Consider the following 12,776-nt stretch of genomic DNA (forward strand, 5'->3'; position numbering starts at 1 on the left):
CTCTTTTTACTGAATCTGTATAAAACAATTCGACTTAGTTGTTTTATTTTCAATTTTAGGAGTTTTAGAAACAACAGCTTTTTTCAACATCCGTATTTCATTAGCTTATGTAATATGTAATTGAATTGAGTAATTACTGTAAAAAGTACAGCTAACATAAACAAGTGGATACAGGCACAACCAACTCTTATTAAGCAACTACTGTGATAAGAAATATGAGAACATAACAGTAACTAAATTGTTAGTCATGGATCAGTATGTTCCAATTGTCAGGTTCTCTCTTTTACAGGAGAATGGAGATCATTGGCTGAACCAGAGAATAGGTTAAGTAGAAGTCATTTAAGAGTAATGGTATTTCATTAGGAGAATTGTAGTCAAGGGGGCTTACATAGGGAAACCTTCATGAAATAGGTAAAATTTGAATTGGATTTTGAAGGATGGGTAGAGTATATATGATTTGAGGAGAAGGAACAGGAAAGGGATGATGGGATGAAGAGTCACCTCCCACATTGCTGTTGGGAAGAACAAGAGGAATACAGTTTAAGATGTAGTTTAATTGAAAAAGCGTTAATTCATAAGCCTAAGACCTAATGCCATTCATAACAGAGTTTTTTGATGTTTTAATTAAGGGGGTAAATAATGAAGGAGTAAAAAATTATTCTAGGCAAAAGTGTAGGAAGAAAATCAGGGAAAGCTAGAGCTCAGAGTTAACTTGTAAGCCCAGTGAGGGGAAATTGGGGAGAACGGAAGAGCCCAAGTTAAAGTATTAGAGCAGTGATATCATCCATAATCTTCTGTCAACCATACTATATATTGAAAGCTTTCATGTAAGATTTTGTGTGAGTGGAGAATTCCACAGCTTAAAAAGAAAAAAAATTTGAAAACTATAGGTTTAGACATATAAGCCCAATGTACACATCATGAAGCGTCAGAATGTTTGGAAGGAAATAAATTTTTAACAATGTAGATAGGACACCTAGGTGGCTCAGTCAGTTAAGAATCTATCTTCAGGTCAGGGATCAAGTCCTTGCTCAGCAGGGAGGCTGCTTCTCCCTCAGCCTGACACTCCCTCTGCTTGTGCTTGCTCTCTCTCTCTCTCTCTGATAAATAAATAAAATCTTTTTTTAAAAAATGAAGGAAACAATGGAAATCCAAAGAATTTAATTCCCACTAAATTTGACAAAAGTTCAGTAGAAGAGCGTTAGAGCTATTTTTTTGTTTGGGGGTTTATTTGGTAATGATGTTTGGTTTATATTTTCTAGAAATAGAAAATAAATATTGATTGAATGATGTGATCAAAAATAAAGACTGAAGAGGATGTTTGAAATTTTATTTGTAAATGACTATATGAGGCAGATGTTTAGTATATAACAAAATAATAGAATATTTTTTAAATTTGAGATTATTTCTTTAAAATAAAATTTGAGATTATTTATTTCCTTAAAGAAGAAAGTGTCACAAATTCAAAACTACTATGTCATTGCTGTTTGCTCATCTTTTTTACCTTTACTGTAGCTGTATTTCACTCACATGTATCTAAACCTGCTTTCTTAGGACATTCAATTGTTCCACTTTCTTTTCTTATTTTTTAAGATTCTATTAATTTATTTATTTTGAAAGAGTGAAACAGTGTGCAAGTGCGGGCAGGGACAGAAAGAGAGGGAGAGAGAGAATCTTTTTTTTTTTTAAGATTTTATTTATTTATTTGACAGAGATCACAAGTAGGCAGAGAGGCAGGCAGAGAGAGAGGAAGGGAAGCAGGCTCTCCGCTGAGCAGAAAGCCCAATGCAGGGCTCCACCCAGGACCCTGGGATCATGACCTGAGCCAAAGACAGAGGCTTTAATGCACTGAGCCACCCAGGTGCCCCAAGAGAGAGAATCTTAAGCAGATTTGCACTGGGTAAGGAACCCTTCACCCCATGACCCCAAGATCATGAGCTAAAATCAAGAGTCAGACACCCAACCAACTGAACCATCCAGGTGCCCCCAGTTGTTCCACTTTCTTAGCCCACACTTTGACAAAAAATTTTCAAATATGCCCAGATCCAGGATCACTCCAGCAAAGTATGTTGGATAACTTAAGATAGGCTTCTGCACACAAGCCAGAAAAAAAGGATTTGATTTTAAAATATAAAATCAACAGACCTCTTTCTATATTACCATTTGAGGTTGAAAGTTTTTCTCCATATTTGCACTGGCTATATCTAGAGGGTTTTATGTATTTGCTTCCCTTCAAAGAAGAAATTTTTTAAAACTGTTCTTAAAATGATAGATTGAAATTTGAAGTGTAGCTTGTTCTTTTTTCATAAAATACTAAATAGCAAAACCAAAAATGCCCTCCATGTTCTTTTTCTAATAGTTTGAGGAGAAACTGATTTATTTGGATTGTTATCTCACATACTCTGAGTTTAAGAAGTTAGCATTATCTGAGAAGTTGCTATTTTTAGGTCCAGCTGTAATGTTTCTAACTTTGGTGCTAGAGTAGTGGGTGCTTCCTTTCCCAGAAGGCTCTGTATTCTCAACATGTGCAGGTCAATTTAACAAAAAGCTATCTACAAGGAGCAACAGGCCCACTGCAGGCGTGTTTCTAACTTGAAAATTATGATCAGGTATTGGGAGCCACTGGCTATATTTGGGAACCAGTTGCATGTCAGTACAAGCATGGATTGTGGTCCCTGGAGACTGGGAGAGCACAATGCTTGAACTTAATTTCTTTTGGAGATAAGAAGAAAATACCTCTCTACTTGACAAGATTGACAACTTTTTAAATCTGACCATCTTCAGAAGTGTGCTGGACAGTGGCTAAGTAAACATCCACTTTTCAAAGATGATGATCAAGGAAACATCTCTACGAAGGGACCCGGATTTAAGGGGAGAATTAGCTTTCCTGGCAAGGGGCTGTGATTTTGTTCTCCCGTCACGGTTTAAGAAGCGGCTGAAGTCATTTCAGCAGACACAGGTTTGGAACTTGGGTGTTTCTTTTAAAATATTTTTATTACTAATAAAACCACCCAGTGAACTAACTTACAAATAATTTTACAGCTCACTTGATATTAGATCAAGGAATTAATCTGTGTCCTCTATTCAGCTATTTGCAGAAAGCTATTTGTAGAGAGATTCCAACAGGTTTAAAAATAGACCTTCTGGACCTGAAGTACAGTACTTACATTTTTGTCTTATAGAGAGGGAATCCAGTTTTAGAGACAATAATTACACCTCAACAAGTATCGTACAATTTCAAATTTAATAGAAGTATCTTTGAGAAACTAGAATTTTTGTGTTAAAATTCTTCTTTGCCCTTTGAATCAATAGACTATGTTTGTATTAACATATATACATCTGTAATGAATTGTTTTTAAAGTATCAGTCCTGGTAATCTTCTTTTGAAGGAACAACTAATTTTATGTAGAGAGAATTGTGTGGATGTGATATAATGTATGTAGGTAACAAAGGAGTGCAGTTAATTTCTGGGTTGTAAAAGAAATGTCCTCTCTCAGCAAGCTGTGATACTGAGTCACTTCTGCCTGTGATGACAACTTTGCAGAATTCATGCTTCCTTGCGTATTCTGTAGGGCCAGTGTTTTACCAATTTGCCTTACCTTGAATACAGTATGAATCAAGGGTCATACAAATGATGGCCACCCAGAATTCGGCAAGAAACCATAGTTTCATAATTATTATGACCTAGAGTAATTTCAGATTGAGTGAACCATATGAAATTGCTTATTTTTAAAAACAGGTCAAAAATGGTCAAATACTGAAAATGCTACCGTGACATAATAGTATAAGGATACTAAATGATACGATGTTTTTAGACCAAAACTGAAATGGAGAATTGAGATACTTTCCCCAGCTAGTTCTATTTTAATGCTGTTTCTAAATTTGAATTTTTATTCAAAAATTTTTTATTCAAAAAAAAAAGTTTTTTTCAAAATGAGTGCCAAACTTGCTGGTAAATCTTCCAAATTTTATAAAACTGTGTTATTCTGTAGTATTTATAAAGGGCTAGTTTTATGAAGCTACTTTAAATTACATGTCTTCTATTGAATTCAGTGAAAAGTAAATTGATAACACATAAAAGTACAAAATAAATGCATTCTTTTTCTTTTCCCTTTTAAATATTAACATCAATTTTGTTAAATATCAGATTAACCAAAGAGTTAAAAAATACTTCCCTATCAGTGAATTGCTTGATGTTAACAAGTACACTAAGGAAAGCAGAGTGGCTTATATCATTGAATACCCATTTAAATAAAAACTTTGACAGATAGCCAGGGTTTGTTCTCAATTTTTACTTCTTTCTGTTGAAGCAAACATGTAGATTTAACATAGAAGGCCTTGCCCTAAAGCTTTTTCACTAGTGCATATTCACTAGACTATTGGATTTCATCCCCACTGGCACCAGTGTTCGTAATCCTATGGTTATAACTCCCTGGATGTCACACCACAGAAAACATTTGGGGAAACAAAAAAAGAATTTTTGTGACTGTATATTTGTAGTTACAGACCTGTTTCAGCACAGAATAATAAAAAGGGGATGACACTGGCGCTTCTGGGTGCCTCAGTGGGTTAAAGCCTCTGCCTTTGGCTCAGGTCATGATCAGGGTTCTGAGATCAAGCCCTACATGGGGCTCTCTGCTCCGCAGGGAGCCTGCTTCCTCCTCTTTCTCTGCCTGCCTCTCTGCCTACTTGTGATCTCTGTCAAATAAATAAAATCTTAAAAAAAAAAAGGGGATGACACTAATATAAATGACCTATATAAATGACATATAAACATAAAGCCCCTGAAGAATTATATGTCTTCTTGTAGAAGTTTAGGAACAGTTTCTACTGTTATGACTCACGGGACATTGTAATAATATTTACAGTTTAGCATTAAAACAGAGAGAAATGTTTATGTACAGATTATCAATTTGTTAAGTCAAAAGTGGTTTGTAAACTTTAACTTGTTTTACAAATGTAAATGATCATTTCTCATTGCATCTGAAGGACCATGCCAAAGTATGCTTAACCTTTTGAGAACCTCACCATGTGGCCTTGTGGCTCATTTTCTTAAATAAGGACTTATCTGTGCCTAGCACTGTTCTGAATCTTTTACCTGTATTAGTTACATCCTATAATTTCCTTTAATCTTCACAAAAACCTTCAAGAAGTAGGAGTTATAATCTATCTTATTACTGAATTCTAAAATGTTAAGTAACTTCCCTGAGGTCACAGAACTCATCACTGTGAGAGAGCTCATCACATCAGAGCCATCACTGTTTCTTTTTTTTTTTTTAAGATTTTATTTATTTATTTGACAGAGATCACAAGTACACAGAGAGGCAGGTACACAGAGAGAGAGAGAGGGAAGCAGGCTCCCCGCTGAGCAGAGAGCCCGATGCAGGACTCAATCCCAGGATGCTGGGATCATAACCTGAGCCAAAGGCAGCGGCTTAACGAGCCACCCAGTCACCCCCATCACTGTTTTCTTTTAAGTTTTTCATATTTCATTAGCCTCACTTCTCTCTGTGCAGTGTTTTCCTTGTCTGTTATTTTATAGGGGTGATATCTTGATAGTGCAGCAAAATTTTGGCATGACCAACTGACCTTATATCCCCAGTAGTATTAATATATGAACAGACTCTACTCTACTGTATTAGTGTCAGATATTAACCTGAAAAATGGGTCATGCGTGACAAGAGAAGATTAAGTCATATTCATCACATATTTATGTGAATGAAGCTTATCTTCCTGTAGTACTCATGCTTTTCAAGGGTAGCCAAGATTTTTTTCCTGAGTTTAAAGGTCTGTTATGAGTCCATATGTCAAAAGGAAATATGATATTCAGATCTACCACTCAGAGATAAATCATTGTTAAGACTTTAGGAATGGCATTAGTATAATTTAAAGAAAATGAACATTTGAGTAATATTATATGTTCATGGTGGTCAACAGTCATGTCACACTCTCATACTTCATGAAGTATTTTATGAAGTAGCCGTGCCCCTGACCCTTGATAGATAATTTGATCAAAATTAAGAGAAGAAATTAAAACTCTGACAATCTTCATGGAATTCTTTTTGCTTTTTCTGCCAGGAATCTCAAAACTAAATTTAGTCTTCATTGGTAAAGTAGACTTCTACCTGAATGTTAGTGTACCTCTCTTCCCCTTTCCCTAAATCATAGATAATCTTAATGTCTTCATTGTCTACCACCCCCCGCCCCACCTATATACTGTCCTTCCTTATGTCTCTTTATGGCATACCACATCAAATCCTTTTTGGAAAAAGGAATGATATAAACTGTAAATGAATTAAACTCTGAAGGGAGTTTGGCTGTGTTGAAACTAATAACCATAATCCTTGCTTATTACTGGCGTGTACCAAAAATGAGAGAAATGTGTATCATAGAAAAAAATGGCATGCCCCCCGGGGCAAGTAAATCAACCTGGTGAAAAACATTCCAAAACTAAACCTCTTTAATTTCTTAACAAAGACTTTCTCTGCATCAGGGACTGATGGTGATTTTACCTAGACAAAGTCAAACTAGAGAGAAGAAGGTGAAAGGAGCCCCCCTAATATATTTTAGATTTATGCATTTTAAAAGAATTTATTCTATGCACCTGTTGAAGTAGAGGTAGAAATGTGCAGAAAGATGAACAGTCTTTGAAAAGAATTTACTAATCTAATTCCAACAAAGAATACACCTGAAGATACAAAATACACTGTCGGATTTTTAAAGCATAAATCTATGTAAACTCTGGTATTGACAGATAATTAATGTATTTACTTTCTATGGATAAGCATTCCCTAAAAGCAAACTTAGCCTGTAGAGTAGAGTGAGCTCTTGATCTCTACTGTCTTTATTCTTATTACTGGCCAGGACTTTCAAGAAATATATGCTGTTTAGAATTTTTGTGTCTCATAATCACATTTTCCTTCCAGATTCAAAATAAACCAGAAAAGAAACCTGGAACACCTCTTCAACCTACAGCCACCTTTCCAAGTAGTCCCCAACCTCTCTCCGTTGTTCCTCATGTGAATAATGTTGTGAATGCACCATTGTCCATAAACATTCCACAGTTCTACTTTCCTGAAGGACTCCCTGATGCCTGCAGTAACCATGAACAGACTCTAAGCAAAATTGAAACTGCTTTCATGGATATTGAAGATCAGAAAGCGGACATCTATGAAATGGGAAAAATTGCAAAGGTAATGTAACTACTAACTGATGTATTATCTCTCTTTCTCTAACAGTCCCAATTTCTCTCTCTCCACTGCCTCTTTGCTCTCTGTTTTTAAGCATGGCTTAGTTTTTTCCCTTGTTGAAAAAATTTATTTGATCCTGATATACCATCTGTGGTCCCATTTCATGGAACTCATAAGTTTGAATAAAACCTTAGTGTTTTCCCTCTTTATCCTCCCATTTAATATAGGAATTTCATCCATGACATCATCAACACATAAATTCATTCTCTACTTGAATGCTTTCAGTGACAGGAAGCTCACAGTCTTGCCAAGCAACCTGTTCCATTATTAAATAGCCTCACTTGTTAGAAAAATTTCCCTTGTATTGAATACGAATGTCTTTTTTTGTTGTCACCCTTTGATCATAACTCAGCCCTGAAGCCAGACAGGGAACCATTGGGCCAGCTCAACACCAATTCTATTCTAAAAAAATGGATTTGCTGCTAGGAACCAAGTCTTTGATACCTTCCAATATACCCAACTGCTTCTAATTTAAGATCTTAGCCTTTCATGCCAGGACTACTGAATATCTTTAGTAACTGGATGCTACATCTCCAGTCTCCTCCTAGAACAATTAATACTGAGCATGAGCATCACATTATATTTGATCATGGCATTCCCTAGCTCACCATCTGTAGCAGCACTTTGCTTTGTTTTGTTGGGTTTTATTTTCATGCGTATAAACTGAAGATTCAGATCATATCAGGATTTAGCAGTGGTTCAGGCTGTGCTTCAAGAGGCAGAGGGGTTTAATAGACTAGGGGTTGCATGTGGGCAAGTAGCAGACTAAGTGGAAGCACCTGAGACCCCGTGTGCACTTTCACAGTTCCCCTGCTTTCAGGAATAATATTTTTTTAATATTTTATTTATTTGCCAGAGAGAGCACAAGCAGTGGGAACAGCAGGCAGAGAAGGCAGAGGGAGAAGCAGGCTCCTCGCTGAACAGAGAGCCCAATGCAGGGCTTGATCCCAGGACCATGGGATCATGACCTGAGCCGAAGGTAGATGTTTAACTCACTGAGCCACCCAGGCTCTCCTCAGGGATAAGATTTTAAAGTTTGAATACTACTGATCTTGAGGACAAAACCCAAACCACTATTCCCTGCCTAAGCCTAACCTATTTGCCCTCCCATAGGATTGCCTCTGCATTTGAGCTCTCCCAGTTCTCCCCTCCAAAATGGGCTTCCACTCCTGCCAACCCCCACTTCACTCATCCTTTAAGACTTGCCTTCCAGCATGTCTTTGGAGAAGTCCCTAAATCCCCACTCCAGTCACGTCCTGCCCTCTTCTCTACCTACATCCAGAACATTTGTTACTGTTGGGGGTTTGGGGGGGGTTGTTTTATATTCTTCTCTTTAATCAAATTATTGAGCACATTGTGTTAAGCAAAATACCACACTTAGAAAAAGTAAAGCAGGGAGACTGGGTGGCTCAGTCATCAAGTGTCTGCCTTCGGCTCAGGTATGATCCTGGGGTCTTGGGATCAAGCCCCACCTCAGGCTCCCTGCTCAGTGGGGAGCCTGCTTCCCCCACTCCCACCCCCCTGCTTGTGTTCCTTCTCTCACTGCCTCTCTCTCTGTCAAATGAATAAATAAAACCTTTATTTAAAAAAAAAGTAGTGGCGCCTCAGTGGCTCAGTGGGTTAAAGCCTCTGCCTTTGGCTCAGGTCATTATCCCAGGGTCCTAGGATCAAGCCCTACATTGGGCTCTTGGTTCAACAGGGAACCTTCTTCCCTTTCTCTCTCTCTGCCTGCCTCTCTGCCTACTTGTGATCTCTGTCTGTAAAATAAATAAAAACTTAAAAAAAAAAAAAAAGTAAAGCAGATAGATTCTTTTTGATGGCTGAGTAGTATTCTATCGTCTGTGTGGGGGTGTGTGTTTATATACATACCACATCTTCTTTACCCATTTATCTTTATGCATTTATCTATGCATGAACATCTGGGCTTTTCCCTTATTTTGGCTACTGTGGACATTGCTGCTATAAACATTGGGGTGCATGTGCCCCTTCGGATCACTATATTTGTATCTTTGAGGTAAATACCCAGTAGTGCAATTGTTGGGTCTTAGGGTCTATTTTCAACCTTTTGAGGAACCTCCATATTGTTTTCCAGAGTGGCTGCACCAGCTTACATTCCCACCAACAGTGTAAGAGGGTTCCCCTTTCTCCACATCTTCACCAATATCTGACATTTCCTGACTTGTTTATTTTAGCCATTCTGACTGGTGTGAGATGGTATCTCATGGTGGTTTTGATTTGTATTTCCCTGATGCCAAGTGATATGGAGCACTTTTTCATGTGTCTGTTGGCCATTTAGATGTCTTCTTTGTAGAAATGTCTGTTCATGTCTTCTGCCCATTTCTTGGTTGGGTTATTTGTTCTTTGGGTGTGGAGTTTGATAAATTCTTTATAGATTTTTGGATACTAGCTCTTTATCTGATATGTCATTTGCAGGTACCTTCTCCCATTCTATGGGTTTCTTTTGGTTTTGTTGACTGTTCCCTTTGCTGTGCAAAAGTTTTTTGTCTTGATGAAGTCCCAATAGTTCATTTGTAAATTGGATTGATTTTAGGAGAAACAAAAGGAATTCTTTTTTTATTCCCACTTTCTTCACCCCCCCCATCTTAGAACTTGCTTGTTGAACCCTTAGATATTTCTGATGAAAAGTAAACTCTCATTGCAGAAATGACAGCTCACCTATTACCTATTTTAGACTAAAGGAAACTGAAGTTCTATGAGTACTTAACCTGAATTCATGAACTAGCACATGTCAGGAGGCTAGTCCTCTAACCCCTGGCATTGTGCTGTTTCTACCATATGTTATCTCCCCTGAGCATATGCTAATATACCGTTAGCTAACTTCCAATCAGTATCCACCCAAATAAATTACAGGTTCTTTCAGGGCATTGGTATTTTCTTACCCAAAACTTTGAGAAATTGACAACTGTATGAGCCACGATGGTAAATTATCTGAATGAGGTGGTACTATGAATCTAAATCCAAGAGACAGAATTTAGTAAGGCTGAAGGAAATCTGCATTTAGAGATAACATGTTAACTGCATAAATGCCAAACAAGGTTATTTCTAACATGCCAACAGTGTGGGTAAGAGAAACAGGCAGTTTCATGGATTGCTTCAGGCAGGCAAACAAGGAGAAACTGTCCAATTAAGGGACATAATAGTTCCTGGTGCTGTGGTGGGGACACCACAAATGGAGAGCGGATCCAAGTGAGACCCACACCTGTTGTGTCTGGAATACAAGTCCTGTAGATCAGCTTTCCTCCTCTGAATATTCCCTGCTTGACTGAGGATCCTGTTCTCCTCTGCCTTTCCACAGCCTTGTCTCTGCCCTTCTGTTGTGGTCCTTCTGCCCTTGTCTCACTGTAGCCCTACCCTGCTCCATGGTTTAGTGGTCCTCTAGCATTCAACAGATTTATGTCATCATCTCTTGCATTTATCTAATCCCCATTTAACCCAGCTTTTACTTGGCTATGGCTATCTATTAAAACTCACTAAGCATCCTGTTTTCAGTTCTCTTTTCCTGTGTGCATCGGTCTTCTCTGCCAGAGGGTGAACTCTATGCCCATAGCATTTGCACTACATGTGCTTGTATTCTCATGACAAGTTGGGTGTAGGTAGAGGAGAAGAAAGACAGCCTTTAAGGGACAATGAAGGGAGAGATAGAGCAATAAATGAACCCGTCTCAGAATTCTTGTAGTCTATAAAGCTGTTGGGGAGGCCAGCTTGAGTCTGCAGTCTACTCTTAGTGCAGGCTACACTTGAGTGTAGCTGTAGAGACTGGGGTCTGTTTTTTGAAGTGCAAAGAAAACTCTGTGTTTATGAAATCTGCATCTATTGCTGAAGTTTACCTAATTCATTTTTTACCTCAAACAGCCCTGGAGACATTAATACCCATTTCTGATTAAATTCTCAGTGTGTAATGTGTACTTTTTCCCACAGCTTTAAGTGATAGGGAGAAGAAATTAATACAGAGAATGAATCTAAGAGAGAGAAAAGCAGAATAGGAACATACACTGAGGAACACTAAGAAAAGCATTTGTCGGGGCGACTGGGTGGCTAAGTGGGTTAAGGCCTCTGCCTTTGGTCGTGGTCGTGGTACCTGGGTCCTGGGATCAAGCCCCGTGTCAGGCTCTCTGCTCGGCGGGGAGCCTGCTTCCCCTTCTCTCTCTGCCTGCCTTTCTGCCTGCTTGTGATCTCTGTCTGTCAAATAAATAAATAACATCTTAAAAAAAAAAAAAAAAGAAAGAAAAGCATTGGTCTTTGAAATCAGAAGACTCACGATGGAGTTTTAACCGCTAGCAGAAAGTTGAGAAGAAGAGGGAAAGTGTCTTCAGAACTTAAGAGATCATCAGCTTCTCTCTTCTGGCTGAAGTAGCACTGCCTTGACCTATCTATCATGCCTGTGTCCTGTAAGGCAGCTTCTCTGTACCTTTATTTCTTCATCTGTAGAATGGGCTGAAAATACCTGCCCTCTTCTGCATGGGGATTGTGTGGTAATCAAATGAAATAACAGGCATAAGACATTTTAAATGTTAAAGAACATTGCAGGTATTGGATAATCATCTCCTCCTCCTCTGTGACTCATTAGATTGCCTTGCTTTCAATTCTTAATGTTGTTGGGCCATCCTTAAGTCAAATTATAGTTGTTAGATTTTCCTTGCTCCAGCAATTTTGATTGCCTTAGACTGACTTTTCTTCCTCTGAGTTTCCTAAACCCATTTTCTTGTCTTGTAAAAAAAAGTCTTGACACTGGCTTTTTCTCTCCTCTGTTATTAAAGTCTCTATTCTGTTGCTCTCAGGTTAATATCATTTACTTTTTTAGGTTCTTATTGATCTTCTGATACCCTTTTTCTTAATTCTTTGGTTTTAAGCAGATACAACCAGCTGTATATTTTTTTTAAATAGCTACAGTGTAATGTCTACATTGCATTTTTTTCCTTTGGCATTTTCTCCAAGAGCTAATAACCCTCATGCTGCCTGCCTAACACGTGGCTATTTACGGTACCCCACTATGAGAAAAATAGGCCAGCCCTTTTCAGTCTGTTTTAATTTTTTTTAAGATTTATTTATTTTCAGAGAGAGATTGTGAAGGGGAGGGGTAGAGGGGGAGAGAGAGACAGTCTTAAGCAGACTCCACCCTGAGCTCAGAGCCTGGTGCAGGGCTCTATCTCACTACCCTGAGATCACAACCTGAGCGAAAAGCAAGAGTTGGATGCTTAACTGACTGTGCCCCCAGGCGCCACCCAATCTATTTTAAAACCTATCCATTCTATAACTTATCTCTTAGGATTTTGCCTTTGAGTCATAATAAATGTATGTGTCAATCTCTCACCAACTTTTACTACTCCTTAGGAACTTGTATGTATGCATCTTAACAGTTTTCTGGAGAAAAAGACTATAATCCAAGGGAATGAAAGTTATATAAACACTCAGTCCCTGGTAGTGTTTTAGCTAAGGCATGGTGACCACTTCCCAAGGTTGAGCTGGAAGATTCCTGAGTCTTCCAATTCAGAAAAATCCATGAGT

At 38.1% G+C, this 12,776-nt stretch overlaps 1 protein-coding gene across 4 annotated transcripts in view; it reads left to right on the top strand.

The window, feature by feature from the left end:
- PPP2R3A (protein phosphatase 2 regulatory subunit B''alpha) overlaps positions 1-12,776 on the top strand; it is a 197,413-nt gene that overhangs the window by 76,103 nt on the left and 108,534 nt on the right. For all 4 annotated transcript variants that reach the window (XM_059390965.1, XM_059390966.1, XM_059390968.1 and 1 more), the window contains one exon: positions 6,927-7,193. In XM_059390965.1, coding sequence (XP_059246948.1) covers positions 6,927-7,193 — 267 coding nt within the window. The remainder of the gene's footprint in view (positions 1-6,926; positions 7,194-12,776) is intronic.

The sequence above is a fragment of the Mustela nigripes genome, chromosome 2 (genome assembly GCF_022355385.1).
Source record: "Mustela nigripes isolate SB6536 chromosome 2, MUSNIG.SB6536, whole genome shotgun sequence".
Taxonomy (NCBI): domain Eukaryota; kingdom Metazoa; phylum Chordata; class Mammalia; order Carnivora; family Mustelidae; genus Mustela; species Mustela nigripes.